The sequence below is a fragment of the Opisthorchis viverrini genome (assembly GCF_000715545.1).
Source record: "Opisthorchis viverrini unplaced genomic scaffold opera_v5_310, whole genome shotgun sequence".
NCBI classification, from domain to species: Eukaryota; Metazoa; Platyhelminthes; class Trematoda; order Opisthorchiida; family Opisthorchiidae; genus Opisthorchis; species Opisthorchis viverrini.
In genome coordinates, this window is record NW_008751966.1 from 26,921 (window position 1) to 54,536 (window position 27,616).

Consider the following 27,616-nt stretch of genomic DNA (forward strand, 5'->3'; position numbering starts at 1 on the left):
GACAAAGCAATGTTTGCATTAGGTCAGCGAAATACACTCATTTGCATACTAAATTGTTTTTGACGGGAGGCTCACCTGGAATTCAGCTGAATCTCTCGTTTATGATATTTCTAGGCAATAGAATGTGCTGCACCAGGCCGCCTCATGTTTCAGTCGCTACGATATTCGATATGTCGCGCCACGTGTATATTCGTATTGAACTACTGATAAGGTTGCTGAAAATCCATCGACAGCCCACGACCGGTTTCGCTCTTCTTGGGGCTCATTAGCTAGGCGCAGACCCCGAGTTTCCGTCAACTCTAGGTTCTACTCGAACCCAAATTGTATTAGGTCAGCGAAATACAGCCATTTGCATATCAAATTGTTTTTGACAGGAGACTCACCTGGCACCCAGCTGAGTCTCTCGTTTATGACGTTCTAACTCAACTGACTGTGCTGCACCAAGCCGCCTCATGTTTCGGCTGGTAGGATATTCAAGATATCGTAACTTCCTGTCGAACTCCAGTTGGTATACTGATGAATGTACAAGACCAAACTTTTCTTTTTTTGTTGTATGTTACATAAAGAGAACTTTTGGAAGGACGTGAATAGTGTTATTCTGGCCGATACCCGCAGAAATGCGAAAATTCTGCGATAAGGTTGCCTCTTCCTAGCCCAAAAATTCGTTGACCTTTCATAGTATCTAATCTAGACAGTCCATTTTAAAACAGATTAGCACGTGCGCGTGCGCACATCTGACACAAACATAAATTCATTTGTATTTAGGGCTGTCGCCCTAGTCTCGGACTGGAGCGACATGGTCCAAGTGGTTTGAGCGTGAATTTACTGACCGGAATGTCCGTGNTGATTTCGGTAGGTTGTACAGGACAATCAAGATATGAAAGCTGTAGTCTAAAGATTCTGCAGTGCAGGAGATGGGGTTCAACTTCTGCAACAACGAAGCTGGTTCTTATTGCAACCGAATAAGTCTAATCCAAATGAACTGCAATCTAGATTGGTATCACGTGAGTCACTACAAAGGGAAAATTTCGGAGTTCTTGCGAAAATTCCTTGCTTTTAGCTACAATCCGCATTTTTTTCGTAAAATAGGATGCTTATTGATGACATTTTGTTCTAACAAATAACATGTGTCGAAGAAAGCATTTGGACATTCTCTAAAGCCATACTGTGTTTCCAGAATATCTTTGGCGTTTATCTTCAAAACCAACGCTTGAATGAAGATGATCGAGACTTCGAAATTAATGTTATTTTCTATAAGGTGGGAGGCAGATTTCTTCGGATTTGGAACATTATTTGACCTGGACTGGTCAGTTAGTGAGGGTGTGGTTACTTAGAAACTATCAGTGGGCAAAAAAAATTATCTCCGGATATAATATTTCCATCTGATGTTGTGTTCAAGGCAGAAGGCCATCAGTATTTCGTAAACTGAGGAGTGAACTGTCCGAACGCAGAACCCTGTTTGGGTTGTACTGACCAGATTTGGGAAAGACCAGACGATATGACTTGCTGTGAATAACCGATTCCCACCTGACCCGTGCCCCCATGACGACATTTCAGCCAATCAGCAATACCAGAATCGGGCCATTACGTTTCACCTAACTGTTTCAGCCAATCATAACAGAATCGGGCCATTACGTTTCACCTAACTAAAGGACCACGATATTCGCTCACTATGCGACAAGAACTGGCGTCTCTCTTCTTCATGTCGAGACAACCCGGCAATGGTTGGAAACTTAAATTTTGTGAGATAAATTTTACTAATACTGGAGAGCTTCCAAAGGAATTTAGCATTGACTAGTAGTTTTAGGGGGAGCTTGAGGGATTCTTAAACCTTAGTATGGAACTCAGAGCGTTGCACAAAGCAAATTGCTGTTTTAAATCGTAACTGAATCACATTCTGCAGTTATGGAAATACCCTAAACTTTCCCACAGATCGCCTTCAGGATTTTATCGAGAGGAGTTTCGAGGTGAAATATGGACTATGTTTCTTGCTATTCACTAAAACTTTAAAGTCACCTAGATTATTTTACTGAGATCCTGCGCTCCGGATTAGTTATCACAACTTGCGTGAATCCCACGGCTTCGACAATCTCCTCAATTTGTCGAGGTCTGTGAAATCACCATGCATCCCAATCCTTGCACAAGTTTTCTTTACGATAAGGTTGTGGCGAATAGGCCTGAAAACCAAGAGCTCAAGAAAAGCTATGCTTCTGGAAAGTCAGGAATAACGTTATTTGCATACAGATCCGTCCACCGAGTTCGCCAACTGATTTTAATCAGCTTCTAGCAACGTTCCTTGTCAGCAACGACGAAGGGTACGATCTCATAGGAGAGACAACATCCGATCTCGATCTAATAAACCTTTCANGGACATGACCAACCTGCTGAAAACCGCTCTGTTTTTGTTATCCATCGTGGATTTGAGTGTCCCTTTGTGATTGGTGACAAACCATTTCCAACATGGTTACCACTTCCTGTCTAACGAACCGTCTCAATAAAAGCCACCGTTACCGAGCACAAGTAACAAAACTAAAAGCTCTGAAAACCTGAAATAGCTGAACAGTAAATGAAAATACAAAATATCACACGTGGATTGATTTGAACTTCCAAGTGATTCATGTCACGTAGACTAAGATCCTACTGAGAACAACTACCACCCCTGTCAATGTAGAAAATATATAAGTGAAGCAAGTAGACTGAAACGAATATCGTGCTGTAAGCCGCTCTTGACATTTGATCAACCGGTTTTTCCGTAACCAGTAAACTGTTCTTAGGTATACCCCAGCAAGGCACTTGGAGTGGCCTTGGTTTATTGTATTAGAAGAGAGTGCTGTTTTCTGTGTTCCGTTCGGAGTGGTGGATACAGAGAGGCGGGCAACTCTTGACCTGTCAGAGTGGTATGAAAGAGATTACGAAATGTTTGAGTGGTGTCAGTGCAACTGGTCTTCCAGGATAAGGACCACGAGTTTCCCACTACGCCTGGTTGGGGACGCTTTAAGATATGGCTACTTATCGACGTCACTGGTGTTCTAGCTGTCAGCTTCTATCTAGATTGCCTGAATGAGTGTGGGCACTCCAGAGTGATGTAGTGAGCTGGCGCTAAGTCCCCTCCCCATCCACCTTTATTTCATTCTCCACAAAAAGTCTGTCAAATAAATCGTGGTTGTATGGCAGCGAAGCGTCAGTGCTGGACACTGATGTTATGCTGTCGATAATGATGATTACTACGGATCTTTTGGACCTTCATTAGAAAGGGAAGTTTTTGAAGACGAATTGTGAGCTTTATTACATTTTTTATGGGTTGGAAACATTTTCCTAGGTGTTAATTTCAGGACACTCACCACAGTACATGCCCCTTTAACTAATACAACAAAAGCAGCTTGGTAGTTGGTTAAGGTTAGAAGCTCTTCCAAGACATTCGATAGGTTGCGACTGTCGGAACCGCAACCCGTGAGTTCGCTTTATCCGCCCAGTACCTTTGTACAGTGGGGGAAGCACCAGATACAGAAATGCCATTTTTCACATGCAGTAGTCATCCCCATCAAAAACATATTCCAGCAGTCTGTATTTTTTGATAGGGCTTGTTCCGGCGCTTTTACTTAAATTCACAACTACTCAAATTAAACTAGGTGGGCTTTAAAGGTTCAATACTCCCGCTTCATCAAATTCGGCCGACTGTGCATGACCACTATAAGTGGCACATTAATGAATCACATCGATATTGACCAGTTGACTTTGCTGAAATTATAGCTAGATCATCAGATAAACTTTTGGTAAAAACATATTTGTTTCTTGTGCCTAATTCGTAAAGAATACGCGAAATGATGTGAACCATTTGCCTGTCCCATTACCCGATCTAATTCGTAATGCTGTGAACCATTTGCCTGTCCCATTACCCGACAACTGATGCAACACTAAACCTGACAAAATACGTAAAATGCCTATTCTGCGTCGCGTTTCTCCAAACTACCTTGCAGCGCTTTCTGCATTCAACATTTAAAGAACTTAAAGTATTTGAAGTATCTAAAATATTATGATCTATTATACTACATTACTAAAGGTACAAAGGTTGTCTTGTAAGCTTTTAAACAGCCAAGATGGGACCAGACTGTTTAATGAATGGTTAAATTGTCTGAGTGCAGGAGATGTAAATCCCTTTTCCCATAAGTTTTTATCCGCAATTCTTGAATTTGCCGGCAGCAAGCAATCAACTGGCTACTTTGCTTTTTACCTATATTCAGAGGTCATGAGAACCTATTGTCCTCAACGGATATCTACCACAGAGATGGGGTAAGCTTTCAACGTCACCGTGAAGCCTGTGCACGTCCTCAGTTAAAACCGCTGATGATTGACAGCGTTTTGGAGGATAACCTCAGAACTCACTGCTTCCTTCTGGGACACCGTCCTAGTTATCCCATCGTCAGATGGTTCGGTTACAAAGCTGACAGTCAGGCATCATCATTCGCTGCCCAGCGTCTGTCAAGGGGGTGGCGCTTTAGTCGCCAATGGTTTTCCCTGCAACCTTATTCACACACAATGCTACCCTTTTTTCCGACAAAGTCTTTGATGATGCGATACCTTTCACTGCTTTTGAAGATTATTCCTACCTTCCTCATATCAGGCGTGGCTGGGCATTGATTAAGCGTTGCAGATGTTTGTCCGCATACTTGGAGTTTCGACACGTAAATGGAAGAGCTACCACTTCAGAGAATGAGTCCAAGAATATCGGTTCCGGTACACCTCGGCAACGCGCGCAATGGTTTCATGGGCCTAGTTTACAATCCTCAGCTAAAATCCCTGATGATCGGCAGTGTTTTGGAGGATATCTTCAGAACTCACTGATTCTTTCTGGGACAGCGACCTAGTTATCCCATCGTCAGATGGTTCGGTTACAAAGCTGACAGTCAGGCATCATCATTCGCTGCCCAGCGTCTGTCAAGGGGGTGGCGCTTTAGTCGCCAATGGTTTTCCCTGCAACCTTATTCACACACAATGCTACCCTTTTTTCCGACAAAGTCTTTGATGATGCGATACCTTTCACTGCTTTTGAAGATTATTCCTACCTTCCTCCTATCAGGCGTGGCCGGGCATTGATTAAGCGTTGCGGATGTTTGTCCGCATACTTGGAGTTTCGCGTGGTCCGCATTCGCCGGTTTGCTTCCGGATGTGACCATGGTCATCCGGTTTATACTGACTATGACAAATGTGTTCATGTCGCGGTCGATGCCTTCGTGATGCAGCTCGAGATCAAATATATTTCGAGTGGCAGAAAAGTTATCTGAGGATCCACATGACCAATCTTTTTTGACGCTGAGTAAGTTAACTCTGGTTTGGGGAGACTGGTCGAGCTCATGCGATGTTCGTGAGATGTTTCTTCATTTTCAGCGATACCAGCAACCTGCCAATATTGTTTGGAAACAGTGGTGCAAAATCTATCTGTCCTTGCCTAACACTTCCGATTGCCGGAAAAAAATGGGGACCAAAGGATATTGGACCTGGTCTCGTAACTCGATTTATCTCTACTGATTGGGAAACCACTGAAAGCAGCTGTTAGGCAGCTATCTATTCGTTAAATGGAATATTCAGGAGAGTGATATGACAGATGTGCCTACTGGAGGGGGAAGTAGTGGATCCCACTTGGTCATCTAAACCGTCAATATTGGTTTGCATTGTAGGCTTCCGGGAGCGAGTGTGGCACTAAAATCGTGCTGAATTTATATAAGACATTTCACGCGCCAGATTTTTGTTTCGCTGCCTTCCACATGCTTATTTCAAATAAAATTGCGCATGTCAGTAATAGATGTAAACCTGTTTGTCTTAATGCACCTTCTGTTATTTTTATCCTCGCTGAACCTCTGTTCGAACTGCTTCATTGTTTACATAGCTCATATAGTTATTGCTTTCATCGTTCCAGTACACATTCGGCCAGAGTCCGTTAGGTCCCACTACCAAATCAAACACAGTGTTCGCCAGGTCGTGGTATCCAAGACCATAGGAAATATAACAGGGACCAACGGGATTACAGGATCTCAAGTGTCAGGATGTATTCTAGTCTTAGACCCAACCTGCGTTTTATTGCAATTCAAACGATCTATCAATAGCTGCAGCTTTGGCGCAGCATGTGCTTTTCAATTACATGCTTTCACTCTTGCAGTCCAGAAAAAAATAATACCGATGGGCCTGTAGAAGATCACGTGAAATTTCCGAACAAAAACTACGCGTTAGGCGGCAAGACCTGCTATCCTGAAAACATGCCTTCAGATGCCACGTACAGCACCCAAAGTGCCTCAAATGCCATTCATCAATCTCACATTCAGCCATTCAAGTAAGCGGAACTGAGGGTTCGCTCCACCTAAAGACTACAAGAGAGGGCGCGGCAGGAAAAGGGGATTTTTCGTGTTTTCCCGACGGAGCACATTACAGGTGAGGTTGCCGAGAACTCCTCGACAGTCCGTGACCGATTTCCGAGTGCTGTTATCTAGTGAGCTAAATGGCAGTGAATGCTGTGTGGTTGTCATTTTCATCCTGAGCGCAGTATGAAGAGAAATATATCCGGCCTTATGTGCAAAACTGGAAAACAATGCGCTGCAAGCCACAACAATGCAATCTCACAGCCCTGACTATCCATATACCCTGCTTCTCACCAGGCAATCCCCATCTGCACCCACATGCCACCTGTAGGCGTAGATGGTGAATGATATTTTGATTACTGGATTTCCGTCGACCATTTTATGCGAGTGTAACGTTGATGCGCTGAAGACCATAGTCGTTGAGTGAAGGGTCTTCAAACAGCACCAGTGAGATTTGAAGACCACTGAAGTTGTCTAGTCAACAGTGAAGGACGCATAATATTTCCCGGAAGGAAGTTGAGTACAAAACCCAGTTGACAATTACATAGGTGGGTTTAAAAAGGTCGGAATTATACTTATATTGGGGATATAACCAAGGCGCAGTATCAACCTAGACACCTTCCACCAAACGGAGTAGCTTCTGTGATCCGGTTGTGACTTTGTCTGAAGTGAAAAGTAAAACTTCATCAATGTGGTGGAAGTAAACAGGCAATAGCTCTGGACTAGTGCTCAGGTGACCCAAGTGAATGAGTCATAACAGAATAGGCAATCAACAAGATCTGCGAAGACCTGCAAAGGAGGGTGAGAGCGAAGCAATAGATTGTTTTCCACTTCTGCACACTTTAAAGGTGGACACTTTAACAGTGTAACTGTCAACTGTGTTATTCCTTGGGGCGTTAACCCACAGCTTGAGGCACATTACCGGTGGGTCCCTATAATCAATCAGCGATGGAGAACGATTTGACAAACTGAAAGACACAGTCGAAGACAAAATTATGGTCACATTGGATGTGAGCTCTCCGCTCACATCTTTGGACTTCCAGCCTGACAAAACGACGGTTGGATAGACTTTGGGTTACGTACAAGTACCTGAAGATAGAAGAAATATCCAAACTCCTCCTTTTTCTGAATCATCTTATCAACTCCATCGGAAAATGCGCTAAACGTCAGCGAGTCATGCCAGAATAAACTCAAGTATTTAAGTGCCTAAATGCCATTTTCGATCACTTAGCTAACGAATGGCCCTTTGAACCCCATGCCGTGGATTATCTGAAACAGTGTCGGTGTAAGCATGTTGCGAACCTCTTCTATGTCCCAAACATTCTGTTCATACTACGCCTTTTCTGACTGTCATGAATCTTTCTTTTCAGGTACTTCCAAATCACCGTCTATTCCGATCATTTCTCTGAGGGAGAAGGAGGAGAAGCCACTTCTTACGAGAATGCACTTGCAGAGCCAGTTAAATTACTGTACAGCATCTCGGGAGAATAAAGGCGTTCAAGAGAGTTTACCTTCTCTGTTTTGGACACTCGGATGGAGACTAATGTTGTTTTGTGTACCATATTGTGATTGGTATCAAGGCGACCACAGGATGGCTGCTGCAACAAACCGTCTAACTGGATAATTAAGTAAAACCCCATCACTTTTCGTCTAATGTAGCAAAATCAAAGGCTACTATAAACACTAAATTCTGGGCGGTGGAGAACACATCAAACTCACGTGTGAACTCATGAACCGACTCTGGCATGTACCTCCAAGCCATTCCAATCAGGTAGACAACAGCTCCGCTAGCCAAAATTGCCACACCAATCACTGTGGAGGGAAAATGTGAATGGGGCGAATAGTCTTTATCGAAGTTATCGATGAGAGGTGCGAGATTACCTCATCATCATCATCATCATTATCAGCTGTAAAGACCAAATACAGTGGTTGCAGGTGCCACAGTTTCGTCCACCCATGATTTGGGGAGGTGGGGTGGGAAGCTGCGCATTGGAGGCGGGAGCTGATAAATTAGTGCGTGAATACAAGTCTGTCAGACAGATTGGAACATCACAGATCATAACAGATGTCACTTACATCGATCGCTATGGTCTTATTTTGTGATATTTGCGTCTGAGAGCCCTTGCTTGCTATGCAATCAACTGATGATAAAACGAATGTATCTACTTAACTTTTGAAAATTTTCTTTCTGCACTTGGTCAACTGATCAGCGTCAAACGGCAATTAGTACTACATTGACTCACTTTTCCAAACATGTGGAAAGCAAAATATCAGGCGAGACTTTTGTTCATTGTCTGCTACTTTAAGCAGCTGGAATATTTGGTGACACGTGAGAACATGTTAGCAATTAGTGTGTATGAAACCATATCATACAGATATGATTTGACTTTCCTTGTTTTCCGGCCCTCGGAGCTTTATAGAAATGTTTTGTGTAAACTTGCAATAACACAAGTGCCCTTGCTATAGAGGAGGATGTTGGTAGCTCACGTAGCACATGTGGTCGTTAGTTCGTTCGCTGAGCTGGTGGCTGTGTGCACTACCGCCAATCTATCGCTACGCACCACCACGCTCCCTAACAACGCATTGATGATGTCACCTCGATTGGTGATGAAACGTCTCCAATCACATTGCAATCAAATCAGCGAACAAAACAACGACAAGTGCTCTTCTCAAAATCTGCCGTCTTCAGAACTGAATAAATTTATCGTAGAGTTGCTAACTGCAAAACACTTTGCAGATATGTATGCGTCCGTTTGGTCACACCACACCATTGGAAGAATACCACTGAGAAAATCTGACAAGCAAACCTTCACGCTCCCAAGAAAGCACCATACACCGAATACACTACTCATAAGGTTGCTGAAAACTCCTCTCTGGTTGTTGACTATTGAAGAGTTTTCAGCAACCTTGAGTAGTATTTAGGCGTATTACTTCTACACATGTATCACAATATTTTGAATATCGTAACAACTGGAAAGTGAGACGGCCTGGTTCATGAATCGAGTTATTCCTGTTCTCGTTTATTTATTTGTTTGACTACACATTCACCTACTGACTAGTCCGCTCTACTGCACTGAATTACTAACTTATTTATTCATTTAATTCCTTGTTTCCTGTTTCTTCACTCATTTGTCACACTGTTGTTTAGTTATCCACTACTTACTTCCTATCTATTTGTTTATCCACCAACCTATTTACCTATGTGTGACAGTTATCTTTAGTCCAGTTACCAATTTTAATTGATTTATTTACTTATTTATCTGTCTATTCACTAAGTTGTGCTTTGGTTCCTCATGTTCAGCCAGGCCTAATGATAGTTAACCGGTTAGCAACAATCCAGCTTAATCATACGCAAAACAGCTGGTTAAAGTAACCTTTTATTTTTTGCTTCAAAGATCAAATGGACTACAATACCCTCTCAAAAAGAAACACCTCTCGTGGGCGCAAAAGAACTTTTGCAACCAGACTGTTTCTTCTTCACCTGAAAGGGCTCTACTGCATGCCTTCAACATGGATTAGACGAAAACTCTATCATCATTGGATTGTTTAGAATACTTTTTGTGTGTACATATTCCAGTGCACCTGGAGGGAGCGTTAATTATTATTTTTTTAAATGCGCCTCTGTAGCTGATGCACACAAATGCAATATGATGAACGAATGTAAGCAACCTTAGGTTTTTGTCATCGAAGTCATTATGAAGTCATTATGTCATTGGGCCGCTTGACTGGGCTACAAAGCTAGATCGCTCAATAACAACGAAACGACAAGAAACCTTCTATTCGATTCTTCCAAATTCACTATCTCCTGTGCATGCTCAAACTGTATCGTAATCCGGCGATGGTGATGAACGGACACCCTAAGCTAATTTAGGTCAGACTTGCCCGAAAATTATTCACGATTATCGTGAGATTGTGTGACAGTATTCTTTATGAAACCAACCGTTCAGAGTGGTGGTCGACCGGTAAGTTTAAGCCAAGCGCATTGAAAGTTTTGATTGTTTCCTTATTTCGGGAGGCAAACTAGCCATTTCGAGGGCCATACAACTGCGGACAACCCGGTCCCTCGATGGAAGTTGCAAAGGAAAAGAACTCTATGCTCTTCCTGGGATGTGTCCCCTTAGTTGGTTTTCTACTCGGCGAATAATTTAAGCACTACTGTAACAAACTTATCTAAGAAGAAAGTGTTGTTTTCTGCGATACATCGAACGTATTAGCTCACAATGTCGACAGAGTTGATAATTGAGGTCCAACGGGTTCTGTTGAGACAATAAAAAATAGACCGACAGATTCGAAAGGTTTTGAAGAAAGACCGTCAACAGAATGTTCTAAGCGACTCATCGCCCCAGCGCGAATTCGGCGTCGACAGTAGTAGTTCTCGAACAACCATATGATAGGTTTTTCTGTTGTCACAGTCCATGGTGCACATTTGTATTGTCCTCATGTTCACTTTCAGCTATTTAGGATCAACCATTTGGTTTAGCCAACAATTGAATTTACATGGACTGCCCAAACAGACTATATTTAGTTCGTCGAGCACGACTCGACTCGATCCAACACTAGAGTCGATAGTACACTGACCAGAGTACCCACTTTGACCTTTTTCCATATCGTCATATGCGCCGATGCACAAAACAGGCGCCAAGAGCAGTGAGGTTCGTACAAAAAGGCAGAAGCCGTGGGAGAGAACCAAATGAATAAGGTGTTAGCTCGGTCCTCGGGGGTGAGGTTTTTCCCGGGTGTATATTGCTAGCAGGCGAAGGTGTAGCAGAGGCAGACCTTCCTTCGTAGCTCCTCTAGTAGGTGTTAGACCGATGGTCCCCACCCAACCTCATTCATGTGCTTTCATGCATGCTGCGTGTAGTTGGACTTCCAGTTTCAGGTCTCTCAGTCTTAGAGCTATTTGGTGAACCATCCCCAATGAATAAAATAAAGAACAACCATTTCTGGCTCATTGGCATTTCAAATAAGTACTTTAAGTTAATCGGGCTATGAACAATGAAAACACAAGACAGACGAAATATGACTAGTTTCATGGACTGTTATGCCTGTTTCGATGGCAATTCCGAACTCAGAGCACCCCTTGCCATATATCTACCAGCAGCAGGAAATACCTAGTTGGTTGGCATCGCAAATACCCACTGTCCAATGGATTATGAACGACAATAAAAGTTCGAAGGAAAGCACTATGTTTGCGCCTGAATAAGTGAGGTTGTTTGGGGGCGTGTATAGTAGTCGTAAAACACNAGGTTTTTCTGTTGTCACAGTCCATGGTGCACATTTGTATTGTCCTCATGTTCACTTTCAGCTATTTAGGATCAACCATTTGGTTTAGCCAACAATTGAATTTACATGGACTGCCCAAACAGACTATATTTAGTTCGTCGAGCACGACTCGATCAACATCAACACTAAAGTCGACAGTACACTGACCAGAGTACCCACTTTGGCCTTTTTCCATATCGTCATATGCGCCGATACACAAAACAGGCGCCAAGAACAGTGAAGTTCATACAAAAAGACGTACAAAAAGGCAGAAGCCGTGGGAGAGAACCAAATGAATAAGGTGTTAGCTCGGTCCTCGGGGGTGAGGTTTTTCCCGGGTGTATATTGCTAGCAGGCGAAGGTGTAGCAGAGGCAGACCTTCCTTCGTAGCTCCTCTAGTAGGTGTTAGACCGATGGTCCCCACCCAACCTCATTCATGTGCTTTCATGCATGCTGCGTGTAGTTGGACTTCCAGTTTCAGGTCTCTCAGTCTTAGAGCTATTTGGTGAACCATCCCCAATGAATAAAATAAAGAACAACCATTTCTGGCTCATTGACATTTCAAATAAGTACTTTTAGTTAATCGGGCTGTGAACAGTGAAACCATAAGATAGACGAAAAATGGCTAGTTTCATGGACTGTTATGCCTGTTTCGATGGCAATTCCGAACTCAGAGCACCCCTTGCCATATAGCTACCAGCAGCAGGAAATACCTAGTTGCTTGACATCGCAAATACCCACTGACCAATGGATTATGAACGACAGTAAAAGTACGAACGAAAGCACCATGTTTGCGCCTGAATAAATGAGGTTGTTTGGGGGCGTGTATAGTAGTCGTAAAACACAAAGGGCTTATTACAAAAAAATTCTACGCATTTTTTTTTCAAAAGTTCCTTGGAACTACTTGAAAAGGTTGGGTCAGTTCCCCAGAGGATATTAACCCTTATGGAAGACCACATCTAGATGGTTCGTTTTGGTAGCTATTACAAACGAAAAAACCTGAAATCGTTGGTACAAACAAGCGATATTAACCATGATGAGTTTTCGGTAACAAAGCGTCATTCAAAACCATGAAGAAAAGCCAGGCACTTACACGCTTCTGTTGGAGCACCGACGAATGCAAATATGACAAGCAACAAGGTTGCTCCGACATAAATGAATGGAAACACGATGGGGACCTAAAATGGAAAAGACTATAATCAGACAGCTAGATAATTTATCTCCGCTCAGTTTGAAGAATCATGTAACAGATCGAGGAAACTTGACTGTTACAAGCGAATGCTTCAGTCAAAACAATACACATGATAACAAACAGTGTTGTTGTATTATTCGTAATACTAAAAGCTCTGAATAGGTTGTTACTAGCCCAAGTGGCATAGGTAGTCGTTGATGCGTTCGATCCCCTGGGCAGTTCGGTCGCGAACACTTCACCAATCGCGGTGAAACCATCAGTACGTTGATGAGCAAAGGGACGCAGCGGCTGATCGGTGGTGGTGGGACTTGGGAGTGTTAGCTATATGGCTACACGTGTTGCTAGCTGATTGTGATTGGTCATTTGACCGAGCCTTGTAGACAAGACAGAGGGAGAGAAGTTTTGGAAGAATGGTGATACAAAACGTCGTGCTTTGATTTGGTGCACGAACCATCGCGAGCAAAAGCAGCGACTGAAATGGAACATTCGAATGGAGCTCACTGTCGGAGTAACGGACCAAAAGACAGAAAGCATCCTGAAAGCAGAACGGTAAAAGTCACATGGTGGAGACCAGAGGGGTCAAGATCAGAGTTAACTCGAGGATCGACAAATGAAACAGAAAAGAAGCTTGGACCAAAGGTGGACATCAACCGATCCGAAGACAGCCCCAATAAACAACCAATCACAATCACAGTACTCCAAGCCATCAACACACGCATTGACACGCACGCACATACCGCCACTTGACAGGCAGATGTCAACTCACTGATGGTGCCACCATTACTTGGGCCGAAAACAACCACCGCGCTTTAGTCTGTCGAACCTCTCTAGTAGGATGAGATGACCACCAGATATCTGCGAGATCTCTAGTCCTGATTAATGCTAGGACGTCCATACCAGCAGCCAACCAGTGCGATGGCGCACGCAAATTGCTCAAGCGCCAGATAGTAAAGTCCTAGGAAAGACTGGGTGCTCTGGCGGACATCGAGAGCTCAGCGAACAGAAGTGTTTGCCACCGAAAACTGCGTACTTTACCACTAAATAGGGTGGACTGTTTAAAGGGATGCATCTGTCAGTGAAACGATAAGCAGAAAAGATGGCTCGTTAATTCATTTGCAATCCCTGGAGGGCGAATGAAATTTACACCTTAATTGCTCGTCAGAGGAAGAAGTAAGGTATAAAACATCCCTCACAAAATGTGCAAATGCACCAGCACTCCGTTATTTGTATGCAGTCCCTTCAACGAAAATGGAGACCATCTGGTGTCCCACTTGGAGAAGCTATGTGATGTAATGGTGGGTGAAGAGATAATGCCCACAGAAAGAAGTAGATCAAGAATCGTCCCTGTCCTTAAAAAGGATATGCAGACACCATGTACAACATCGTGGCATTCGACTCGTAGTTGTTGCATCGAAAGTGTTCTCTTATTTCACCCTTCGTAGGCTGACTGGAAACACAGAGGCAGATTAGTGAAAACCAAGTTAGGATGCATCAGTCACATATCCACTTCCCGATAGATTCTGGAACAGCGAAAACGCTTACAGCAACGGATGCATCTGTCAGTGAAACGATAAGCAGAAAAGATGGCTCGTTAATTCATTTGCAATCCCTGGAGGGCGAATGAAATTTACACCTTAATTGCTCGTCAGAGGAAGAAGTAAGGTATAAAACATCCCTCACAAAATGTGCAAATGCACCAGCACTCCGTTATTTGTATGCAGTCCCTTCAACGAAAATGGAGACCATCTGGTGTCCCACTTGGAGAAGCTATGTGATGTAATGGTGGGTGAAGAGATAATGCCCACAGAAAGAAGTAGATCAAGAATCGTCCCTGTCCTTAAAAAGGATATGCAGACACCATGTACAACATCGTGGCATTCGACTCGTAGTTGTTGCATCGAAAGTGTTCTCTTGTTTCACCCTTCGTAGGTTGACTGGAAACACAGAGGGTAACTCTCTTTGCCTACTTCTTTTTAATGATGTTATCCACATGGCCATTAAGATCTCACCATCAGCCTCTAACGCCTGTGGACGTTCCCACTGTTCCCAGAGTGTTCGTTTGCATACACCGAGTGCGCTTTTCTTGGGTCCAATACTATCGTAATCCATGTAGCAGTAAATAATGTGAACATTCTCACCTCGATTTGGTATGATCTTCATATATGCAAGGTGTAGAGTGCTGCTGCAAGACTAGGTAAGATCATATTCGGACCTCTTAATTGCGGACGCACCTACTGAGGTGGTAGACAAATTTGTCTATCTGAGTAGCTCTACCAGTCCCGGTGGTCCAGCTGAAGACCATATTTATATCCGGATTGAGAAAGTCAGAGCAGATTTTGTCAACCTGCATCATCTGTGGCATGAGCATGACACTCAAGGGTTTAGTTTACAGCGTTGCAACTTGTTTCATATTGTCATGTGGGTGAGAACCCCGATCACTGTAAACTAAGGCTTACTGGTGTCTTCGGAGCACTGCCCGAGTCTGTTGGCAACATCGGATTAGCAATGCGAGTGCATGTCGAAGATTTTCGTCCATGATATAGAAGTTGACCATACTAGGCAGGTTGCACTGGATTGGTCATGCGCTTTGTACATCAGTCCATCGAATTCCTCGAAGAGACTTCTTAGTACAGTCATGCGGATGAGGAGTCGAACGAGCCAGACAAGTCAAGTTGACAGAAGAGTATGAAAACATTATCAACAAACGCAGCTGAGCTGGTAAGTACCGTCTCTCTTGATGGATAACTTGAAATGGAAAACATTACTCGTCAGAAATTTTTCAGATATAGCCCAGCCAGATGTACAATGGTGCGCTGTAGCCCTCGCTGTACAACATTCGCTCCAGATCTGTTCAATAAAATGCCGACTGTCACTCCTTGATTCACACGTCAGTCGTGTCACTTACTACCCTCACTGTGAAGCTACCCACTGTCACCTCTCCAAATCATCGTCGAATGAAACTGTAGCACCTATAACCACTGCACAACATGTACGTGGTTCCTAGCTGAAAATAATGTTGATGATTTATGCATATCTCATACACTGGTGCTACCTCACTGCATGATGGCTTGTCGTCTGTAGTATACTGCTGGAAACTTTCAGTAGTGGTTTTAAAGGTCTTTTAGTTATCCTAGGGTGGTGTACACCTAACGTGTGCATCCTGTGACAACTTGTTGTACGATTGGGGATTCAACGGTATCTTCAATCAGTTGGAAAAAGTTTGCAGCCGAGTGAGGAATCCTCGTTTTGGAAGGGCATGGTAAACAATCGGGTGTTTTGTTTTTCAACCAAACTCTTCTGAATTAACGATGCCTTCATAAATGTCCCACGATGGCCTAACGAAGTCCTCGTCGATATCCGATATGATAAAATCAATTTATCCAGTAGCATGCGTTGATAAAAATACCACAAGAAAACAACCAGACACCCACAAAACTTCACTGAAACAGTGTTCCAATGGATTACCTCAGCGTTTCGTCGACGTTTCTCACTACACTAAAGTTTATAGACCACCGCTGATCAACAAAGCGCGGAAATTCTCATTTTAACCGGGAACCCAAGTGAAATTCAATTAAATGCTGATAAGGATACGACGTTCACGTCAAATGACTTACCTTCACAGGCCGTTCCATTGTGGGTCTTGTGAATCGGAAGATGATGACTATTAGAACCGAGATACCGATAGCCAACCAGAGAACAAATCCCATGTAGGTGATAAGCGAACCGACCTCACCGATTACCACGTAGACGATTGTAAAGATGCACTGAAAATAGCAAACGAACCTTGGTAACTAACTGTGTTCGTCAGTGACCCACTTAAGCTGAATGAAGCAAGCAGGTGTCTCTGAACTAGCTAACTAATACACGCCCGTTGAGGGATAGTTTCAATAACACCTTCTTTCATTCAGGTTGGTACGTATTCGAACAGGTCGGAATAGGACACAACAGTTTTGCCCATTCTGACGTGCTAGTCAGACGCGTACGGCTTGCGATGGCAGATAAATAATGATACATTTGCATCGAGTGATCGAAGCTCAACACACACTCGGTTGACAAGCCTAATAATAGAAACACAACTCAAGTGATAAAATTTTCCCTTTTAGGAACCACACCTGGAAAGGGGGACAACTGTGCAAGCGAGAGTGATGGATGTCTAGCCATTTTAAGACGCCTAGTTCTATCAGTATTATCCACATAGCTGAATAGTAATCAGTCGTAATTCACTATATAAAGAACATCAGCTAGACGGTACTTGGTATTCCACTCGTTTTCTCAAAAAGAGTCAATTTCTAGGGTACCTTTGGTGGCAGGTACACACTGGACTTGAGCTCGCGAACGAGAAAGGTTGCTTGATTTAAAACTTTTTGAAGTTAGTGGACAGCTTCTTGTAGGCATCCCGGAAGTTCCTTATCTGACCATGCAAGATGTCTGCTTAACAGAAGGGCTCACCGTAAATACCACCGCTGGGATTGGTGTCAGGCTGGACATGTGAAGGCAGGATAACAATTTGGGCATCTGACTCTGTTGGCCGGCCACGAAGAACATGCGAGAAGTTGTCATGATCGTCCCGTTTACGCCACCAAATGTTGAGAACGCCACAAATATTGGCATAATCCACGCGGCCGGTCCGTAAATTCGATTAGCAAAGGACTGTGAAACGATAGATATGCTATATGCAATAATAGGTTGAAAAGACGCAAATACGCTTCAGCGAATTCATAGTCGCGGAGAGGTTGAAAGGCGCGTTTTTTAAGTAACTTTTATTAGAAATCCACTGTCCTAGGAGCCGATGTGAGGAGGGATCTTAAATCACTCGATGATTTTTAAAAAATCCAAAGCTGTCTAACGGATATTCAGAAGGACAAATATAAGCTATTTTCCTACAAACGTCTCGAGTAGTGACTATCAAGTTGGAGGTCGTATAATTCTATCAAACTAGTTTGTATGCGATGACTTCTCACAGGGTTTCACTATGGAGATAGCGATTGGGTGTTGCATTTCATACAATCTGTCACGCATTACTGTGGTTTTTCAAGGGCGATGCATAGTCCCTTGCGAAACGTCATTTACTGGTGAAACTTTACAAAAACAAGTCCACCAGCGTAGCACACGCTTCCATCTATCCGTATAAACACTGCTACCAGAGTAGTTGGATGTCCAACCTGAAAAATGTATCAACCACAAAAGTAACTTAGAGCAACTCTAAGAGGGGATCATTCAGAGTTGATCCGTTAAAGTTGTTTTCTAAACTTAGATCTCTTCAAGAATATGGCACTTGCGGTCGACCAATTAAGGTGCTCTTTTCAGAGAGCGGAAAGGGAAATACACATTGGAAGACGGTTGCTTATCATTCTGAACTCAACCAGTACATCGAGTGGTACAGAAGTTTTCTCAAACAATGCACTGTTTCGGTGGGAGTCATCGCAGCATCCAACAGTATGGGAATATGTCGACGGGTCCATATCTCCGCCATTTGTTTAGTTCTGATCACACTAACTTTCAAATCACTTATTAGTTGTAGACCAAGGATAAATAGAGGAGATCCAACGGACATGGAACACACGAAACTAGGAGTCTATCTGGACACAACTCACCACAGCAACGGCATCTGATGTTAGTATTTCTGGTATCCTTAGCACCGTTGCATAGGCCACGTTGGCCATGGTGTAGATGGCCGTGATAAGTAGGCAAGAGAAAACAATGGCGATGGGGAGGTCACGTCTTGGATTCTTCATCTCTTCAATCATGCAGTTCAAATAGTTCCACCCGTGGTACGCAAACAGACCGTTGTAGAAGGCCACAGCCAAATTCCCAGGGTTCCAGTTGGAACCTTCGAACGGGTCTTGGAATTCCTGGATTCTACCTGGTAAGTAAATAATAAAGCAAGAGATATAGGAACGGTCCACAACAGACTGGATGCTACCTGGTATTACCCAAAATGAACAGATATCAACCCGGGGAGATATCCCATCAGTTGCTCACCGTGTATGCATAGTTCAAGTGAGTTATTCGAGCCTGGTGTTATATTATCGATTCAATATTTAGCATTTGTGACTATTCTTCACAAAATGAGTCAGCGAAATTGGACGATGAGGTTTTCTCTTCCCAAATGGACAGTGCTCACTGAATGAAAGAAAAATGCGTCGACGAAAGGCAAGAGACCAAGTTTTTTGTGAAAGGATAGTCAGCGATCAGTGTGTGTTACCGATATCTTCAAGACCGTTCGCAGTTACGGAGTGACATAACCGGCTTTGAACGTTCAGAAAAAAAATCATTCAAAAAAGGGTTCCTTGTGCACAGTTTCCCAAACAAGCCGATTCAAGTTTCACCGCCCATGAGAGGTTATTTCAATTTATCGGCTGTCCAAGAGTTTCCAACAGCTTTACTGGCAATGTGCTTTGTTTAACTATCTTGATATCTGCGATATCTCAAATAGTGTATGAAACGAAAAGTGAGGCAGGTTTGTGCAGCACATTCAGCTGAAGAAAACCATCTTAAATAGATGAAGAAATTGTTCAGCTGTAGCACCTTTTCGGTGCCTAACTGTCATGCCTCCCAAAGGAAGCATAAGGGCCGGGATTCTGCCAGGTTGCCCCAGCCTAGACAGGGGGAGTCGATATACAGATGTCGGGTTCGAACCATAGACCTTCCAGTGAGTTTAGCACTCTAACCATTTGAGCAATCTTGTCTCCAAGGAGTAGACCAGCATAAACGGGAGACTCACCTAGATTCAGTTGAGTCCCCCCGAAAGCCAACTCAGTGTGCAAATGAGAGTAATTGGCGGAAATGAGAAGTTTCTTTAAAATTGGGGAAATATTGTAAATATTCTCGATCTAAATCACATCGGTTGCAAGGCTAATGCCATGTCATTTGAAAAGCCTTTACTTCCTTCGCTGCTTCAACAATCGTTCTCAAATATTTTAGTACATTTTACTGTAATTTTTCATTACTTCTGATGTGTTCACAGTGAATTGTTCGCCTGTCCCTCGACTTTCGATCAGTGTACCTTTGATGGTACTCCACAGCATGACCCACTTCAAGCCGTTGTCTAGGGCGGTTCTGTTTTGCTGCCTTGAAGTATTCAATGGCAGATGAATTCAGTTGTTACTGTGATGCACAGGTCGGAGATGATGACCATCATCTCTCCAACTCGAGTCGAAAGCGGAATGAGCAACGCAATAAAGTTCAGCTCCATTCAGATAGAGGGGATTTTTACACAAAGTGTACTTCCTTCACAATGGGAAACACCAGCATCTTCGATGGAGTGGCCTCCTACTCAGCCTTCTGTGTGCGTGTTTGCGTAATCAAGCACGACCCCGAGATAGTGTGGCCAAAAATGGCTGAAGTAACATTTACTTACAAAATAAAGCGAAATTTACCCTCAGTGGCATCCAGCAACAGACAGGTGTGGACCAGTGCTTGAGTAGCAACTTAGTAACCAAATTTTCTAAGTACGAATTGAAGGAATTATAAAGTTCTGACGACAAATAAGCAAGGGCACGCTTAAATACTGAGAACGTCCTTAGTTAAAATGGACAGTAGTACAATCTGCCCCGGTCCAAACTTCCAACCCACATTCATTGCCTGATGAGCCGAACTACTCGTAACCAACGTTTCCTCACACGGTGACGTTAAGTTCTTTTCAACCCCACCAGCTACTTATCCAGAATCAAAAGCAGGGCAAGCAGTGTTATGCTCCTGAAATTACCATGAGCGTGTCAGTGACTAGATTTGCTACGGGTTTTCCTGTAAATTAAAAAACCCTATTTCGGGAAAATGACACTGCGCGGAAACGTTTCAGAAAAGCACACAATTATTCAACGAGGCTCAGTCGTTAGAAAGAATAGTGTTTCTTAGAAATCGTTATTCACTAAACCCTAGCAGTAGTGGTCAAAGAGTGATCATTTTCTAAGGTATCATCTACCGATGAACAGGTCTTTACAAACCTGAAAAACAGGCTTCACATGACGTCCGATTATACAACCCTACGTATCACTCATCATTTTGGATGGAGTTGCCACGATGCAAGCTAACTTATAAGATCGATAGATGGCGGGATCGTACAAATAGTCATCGAATCCACGGAATGTTCCCGAAATACGTAAAATGTTGTCCTTCATCACGACTCCACAGCAGCGATACGTCCCAACCGTTTCCGAAGCAACACTGATGGAGATATGGCAAACAGGATTATGTAAGTCATTATTAGATTCACTTGCTTAGCATGGATGTGATCCAACCTATATATATCCCTGAAACATATGGTGTTGTTAATTTCATTCACTTGCTTAGCATGGATGTGATCCAACCTATATATATCCCTGAAACGATAGCGTGATGCTAATTTCTATGCCCAATAGCACAGCACAATTCACCTACCATTTCTCCATTTTATTTCTGAAAAGATGGACATAAAAGACGTGAACAGTAAGCAATTGGAACCTCCGATAAAACTGACCAAGTGGGGGCGATCGACATAGTTGCAGCTCGGATGAGCTCGGGAATTCAAGAGTGCACAATGTTGATGAGCCTTTCAAGGGCTAAAATGTCTCTGACTTGCTTCTCAGCCTTTCAGCATAGCTTGACTCCACTCGCAAGATAAAGTCTAGATTAGAAGCATTAGAATATTCTGATAAAATTTCCGTTGCAGAACACTACGCCTTTATGTTAGCTTAAATGCCGACCAAAAAACATGAGCTGACACTGAATGAGATCGTTTGAAAGATAGTGGGAAACAGGGTAAAAACACGACCACTACGCGTCTCAAGTCAGAATTTTGCACCCCGATCCTACCTTCCCATGTTTTTGTTCAGTGTATTTAATGTGATGGCTATGGAGAGAATATTGTTTGCTCTATCCATTCACAGTGAAAGTTCTGGGTCGTTTTCGATTCATGCCATAGTTATAGTTACGGTCATTCGTTTTTGACCTTTCACAGCTCCTATCTTCAAACACTTCCCCTACATCCAGACTCACTGTGTCTTGTAACTAAAATCACACTGATCAATTGGATGATAGACATTTATTCATGGTAGTGAAAACAAAACTGATCGTGCATCATAAAGTGTACGTACTGAACTGACGGCGAATTTGTTAATAAACGGAGTCCTAAGAAGTTATGGGCAAATTCTAAGCATGCTGTTGAGTTACAAGAAGCACCTTGGCCCATGTAGCAATCTTGGTTATTGACCTACCCCAGGGGTTGTAACTTATCAGTAGGTCACACTTGAAAGTTATGGAGTCACCTTAAACATAAGTATCAGGAGAACGGGTAGCCAGGAGCTGATAGATGCTACTGAAAACCAAACCAAGAAGTTACAGGGTGTGCATAGAAGGCTTTGAAGTGGAAGTGACTGAGTTATAGAGGCACCCAAGGTTGTCGTCCCATTGAACGAGTTTTTGTTGAGTTATTCCTGTTATTTCATTTGGAAGCCCTTAAAATCGCTTCACTGTACTTTTACTGGCAACTCAGATTGGGTTTTGCTCAGTTATTCCCCTTTTTCGACTTCACGGTAGTTGATAAAACAACATGATCTCTCTTGAGTCATATCATTCTGTGTTCAGCCTACAAAGCTAAACAAGAAAATGGTTAGGGCACCTAACGCAACGGAAGCACCAAGCGCAAAAAATGTTCCTATCATTCGTTTAGCAAAAAGGTTTCTTCGGTACAGCAAAAACTTACCCCGTCCAATTTGGACAAGACCAGTCACGATGATCAAGAGCAACGCAGCGACCTTGGCGAAAGTGAATACATCTTGTGTTCGCGCAGACCAGCGAACAGACAAGGAATTGATGAAACCAACAAGTACTGCGAACAGAAACAGAACAAACTGTAATAGATTTGGACATGAAAACAATTTGTCTTGCTTTAGAATCAGTAGGTACTGTTTTACGGAATAGTCGAAGCAATTGTAGTGGATGACACTGCCGCGTGTCAATACTGAAGTCCTGCGTGCAACAATAGTGTACTAGTGCGATATGATCGCCTACATACATAAGAAACCGGATCTTTGGCTCCACGAATGTCCCTACCTTAAGGAAGCGTTGATACGATGACGGAATGTTTAGCTTAATTAGCTGAAAAGACGCAATTTTTTGCAGTAACCGTCAAACCGACCAATGTGAATGCTCCGAACTTGTCTGAGTGTGTGCCAGATAATTCTCCCGGATCGTGTCGGAAAACCCTGCAGAAAACGAAACGTAACTAGACTCGGTGGAGAATATACTAGTAGTATCTCCCACCCACTGTTTGTGTGGAGTTAGTGAGTAGTGCGTCCATTGAGCGAGGTTCGTAATAGGTTTATTGCATTCAACACGATCGCTAAACGTGTGTACTTGTTTGCATTAGTCTCATGTATCTTGGACATGGCCAAATATCCTCCAGAGCGAGTCTATTGGAATTTGGCTTTCCAAAGCCTTGGAAGAGAATGCGAGGTTGGCAACGATGTTTGAAGGATAGCTGAATCTATGGTTAACCGATCTCAGGTTCGAAACAAAAGCATTGACAACTTGTCGGTTTTCGCCGCTGAAAGATCACACCTCAGATTTCCGCTTTTTTCCCAGTCATTCCCATAAATAAGTTAAGTCTTGCTGGTTTTTGCATCACCTGGGCTACCTTTCGGCAAGTCAGCGAGAGAATTTCCGATACACTTCTGAGACTGATGAGGCAAGCTTTATTAATCGCTCGGTGTGAGAGGAGCACGAGTTTATCGTTGTGTTGTGTTCCTTACCCCACCCCCTTTGGAACTCACGATATTTGTCCCCGCAGTGGTTCCCTTGACAAGGGAGTCCCTCTAGTAAAAATCTTAGCTTTAGGAGTTAACTTCCTCCGGTCCCAAATTCACCACTGAATCCTCTTCAAAGAGAACATCAACTGTGAGAGAATGCTGGACTGGAGGTCAGATTATGCAAGCAATGGAATACTTTCGTCCCGTAGTTGTTAAGGCATAAACCCGGGAACTGCGCCTACCTGATGAGCCCCAAAAAGGGTGAAACCGGTCGTGGGCTGTTGCGGATTTTCACCAACCTTATGAGTAGTACATTACAAAGATATGCATGTATCGCGATATTTCAAATATCGTAGCGACTGAAACATGAGGCAGCTTGGTGCAGCACATTCAGTTGCATGAGAACACCACAAACGAGAGATTCAGCTAGGTTCCAGGTGTGTCTCTCGAAAAACCAAATTAGTTTGCAAATGAGCGTATATTCGTTAATTTGGTGCAATTTGATTTCAAGTAGAACATAAGGTTGACGGAAACCCGGAGACTGCGCCTACCTGATGAACCCTAAAAAGGGCGAAACCTGTCGTGGGCTGTCCACGGATTTTCAGCAACCTTATGAGTAGTGCATTACAAAGGCATAGACAACTTCATCCAAATAGATGCAACATACTATACATTAGGTTGCTTAGAACTTTAGGACAACCCACCAAGGGTTGAAGGAGAACATCACAAACGAGATTTAGTTGGGATTCGGTTGGATTTTCTGTTAAAAACAAACTGGTGTGTTTTGCAAAGTGGGCAAGGAGAACTTGAAGTTGACGGGTAATACGGAATTACACTTATCTCATGTGCCCGAAGAAAGGCGAAACCGGTCGTGGGCTGCTGTGGTTATCGGAAGCGTTATAAATAATCTGTTCCCTCAAGAAAATGTACTACAATATCGTACCAAAGGAAAATGAAGCTGCCTTATGCGGCATATTCAGCCGATAGACGCCATAAACGAGAGATTCAGTTGGCATTCATCTGGGTTTCCATTTACAAATTAACCTAGTGTGTAGATGAGTATATTTCTCAAATAACTTTGTTCAGCTGAGGTGCATGACAAAAACTCCGAGGCTTTTGACATGTTCCACTCAGCCGAAGACGAAAAACGAAGACATTCGTGTGACAAAGCCATATAGCCTTACACCGACCTATAACCGATCAACAGGGAGGTCTATGTAAAACTGGGCTGAGTGGTTGTTAGTATTTATCAGTTCTTTGAAAAGCCCACTGGAATCACACGACTCACGTCATTGCATCAGGAGGTCAGTGCAGAGGGTACCTTTGTAACATCATCCAGTCGCGATTCAAGAAGCTCTGCTCACATAAACAAGGTGTGTTAGTCGAGTAACTGTTGTTATTCTTTGATTATCAATTAAATGACGTCATGTACGTAATTTAGCAACACCAAAAAGGAAATCCCCTCAATTTTGTACTCTGTGTGTTTGCAAAACCGTACCATCATGCCTAAAAGACAGTGGGTATGGGTCAGTACAAATCAGAAACCAATTCAACTGCAACGTTGCTGCTGGAGCTGCGATCAACTCAGTTCGGTGCGCAAAAATATTCACGCCCGATTCGTTTTGGCAAAATGCGTTCTTGTGAAACAACCAAAAGATGATAAATGAATTTCATTGATGACCAACTGGTAAAGGCAACAATCCTGGATGTAATTTTCAGTGTTTATTCATGTTTGGAAGAAAAACAAAATCAGTTTGAAAAGAATGCTAGACAGGACTGAACAGTTTTGGTCCGCCATCGTTATGCAAGTGGAAATAGTTCAGTTTAGCTAGAGAAGTAAGGTTAAGCTCAAACAGGTGCAATATTTGTTTTATGGCAGAGTGAAGAGGATGTTCCCTGTGTGCGTTTGCGGTACTCAGTTGGTCCAATCATTAGGGCAACTATAGGGAACGCACGCAAAAGTGCTGTTTTTCGGAAAAGGTCAACACCGGTACTACAACATTGAGGACCTACTGCAAGGCCGCAATTGGGTCTGTCATGTGGCTGCCATCGCGGGCATAGGAAGACGTCTCAAGAGCACATTTTGTAGACAAGAATAAGTTCACCTAGTGCTACTTAGTTGAGATTTTGTACTTTTAAGTAATGTCGTTCTTGGCTGAAAAAGCCGAAATTCGCTGTCCAGCTATTCCATTATTATTGGAGATCACGAAACTCCAGTTGGAATGACCAAACTCACAACCTCCAGGGTGGTAATTGAGCACAACCGTTCGGTCACGAGTGGCTGATCAGCAGTGTGATTAGTTATCACTTATACAGGATATAGCGTCACTTATCCTTCAATAGAGGGACGCACATCAAGTGGTCCTTGTTGACTGGCTCCTCAAGTGACGACTTCTCACCTTCGCTCATCTTGTGAAACTATTCCTCCACCAAATAAACAACTGGTTCTGTTTCGCTGGTGGTTTATGCGGTAGTGGGTACCGTTTAGAAGTTCTGATGACTCGACTGAAAAAGGGTAATTGCTCTGGATTTGGTGCTATGAAGATATGGATAACAAGTAACCTTCGGCTTTTTATCCAGGAATTCGATAAAGTGAACTTACGCACGCATACACAAGCTATAAGTCTGAGAGCTGCCTGTGGCGTTTCTGTGCATGCCGGGAAGGCTGGTTTCAACACATAGTTGGCGAATACCATGGAGAGGACAGCTGCCGAAACAGGCCGTACAACAACCACTTCAATCCAAAGACGAAGAAATCCGAAGAATGGACCGAAAGCCTCATAGACATATGAGTAATCTGCGCCCGATCTGGGCATCATTGTTCCAAGCTCGGCATAGCAGTAGGCACCTATCAGAGAGAACAAGCCGCATGCAATCCATACGACTATACTGGCTCCAAAGCTATTTGTCATCACAAGAATAAACTGTGGACTGACAAAGATTCCAGATCCGATTACCGAACCAACAATGATTGTGATGCTGGTGACCAAACCAATGGACTTCTCCATCCTGGCACCTTCCGGTTTGTGAACTTCAAGTTTAGCACTTTCGTCATCTCCTTGGGTGGATGGAATCACTCTGAGAAACACGTTTGAAAGTGGATCTATACGGAGAAACATACGAATAACTTCCGTGAGCAAGAACATGTAACGAGAGCAAAGTATGACAAAATTATCTGAGCCTGCCAAGATCGCATCAAAACTTGCTGTTGAGCCCAACGGCTGATATGTGCTGCTGACTCTTCACTATGCAACTGCAAATTAGGACGTGATCTTAATCAGCCTATCTTCAACTGAAACCGTTCAATCGACTCAATCTGTATGCCAGCCTTTTTTAGGCACTTTTCGCTGCTTGTAGGGGAAAGTCAAAGAAAGCAGCTTGAAACCAGAATGAATCTAAAAAAACGTTAGCAACATTACAATTGTCAATTGAGCAGGAATTCACGAACTTCACCTACAATACGCTAACGTTATAGCGGTTTATTCAGATGAATTGTTTAATAACTTGAACTGAACGGGCGAAAAAATTCAGATTGTGAGTCCTGCTCAAGCCGAAGCTTCGACAGATACATTGGTCAACGGAAGTAATATTATTAGTACAAGATCGCAATTCGATACTGGTGACACCATGGGAGGTGCCTATTTGCAGTGCAGACTAGAACTCCATGGAATCTCAACCCGTACTGTTACTACTACTCCATTATTACTTTTCAGCCATTGCAGCCCGCTCTGGCAAACACCACTGAAAAAGCGTTTTTATCGGGATGACTCCCAAGAAATCACGATAAAAAACTGAATCCCACGAGGTGCATCAAACACAGTATTTCGGGTCGGAAATGACGCGCATCCACTAAGGGGAAGCCGCTTCAGTGACCTAATATTACAGAGTGGTATCATGTATCGCGTAATGGAATCGGATCGTGAGCACCAACAACTATCTAATAGTGTCTATTCCAGCATTCAGTACATGAATTTTCTCGATAGCGCCAATTGGATAACGACGCACAGAGTACACGACTTGCACCAGAACATCGAAAAGTCTGATCAGCTCAAGACAGTGGTTCTCGCGTGTGCTTTTTCGGCATG

At 43.2% G+C, this 27,616-nt stretch overlaps 1 protein-coding gene across 1 annotated transcript; it reads right to left on the reverse strand.

Moving 5' to 3' along the window:
- Positions 1-7,989: 7,989 nt before the first annotated feature.
- On the reverse strand, positions 7,990-26,677 carry T265_09830 (hypothetical protein; the record flags this gene model as incomplete). Its single annotated transcript, XM_009176016.1, has 8 exons — positions 7,990-8,162; positions 8,275-8,379; positions 12,706-12,790; positions 16,419-16,568; positions 17,254-17,454; positions 18,399-18,667; positions 22,487-22,612; positions 26,134-26,677. The coding sequence occupies 8 exons, from the start codon at positions 26,675-26,677 to the stop codon at positions 7,990-7,992; spliced, it is 1,653 nt and encodes a 550-aa protein (XP_009174280.1).
- Between the last annotated feature and the right edge of the window lie 939 nt (positions 26,678-27,616).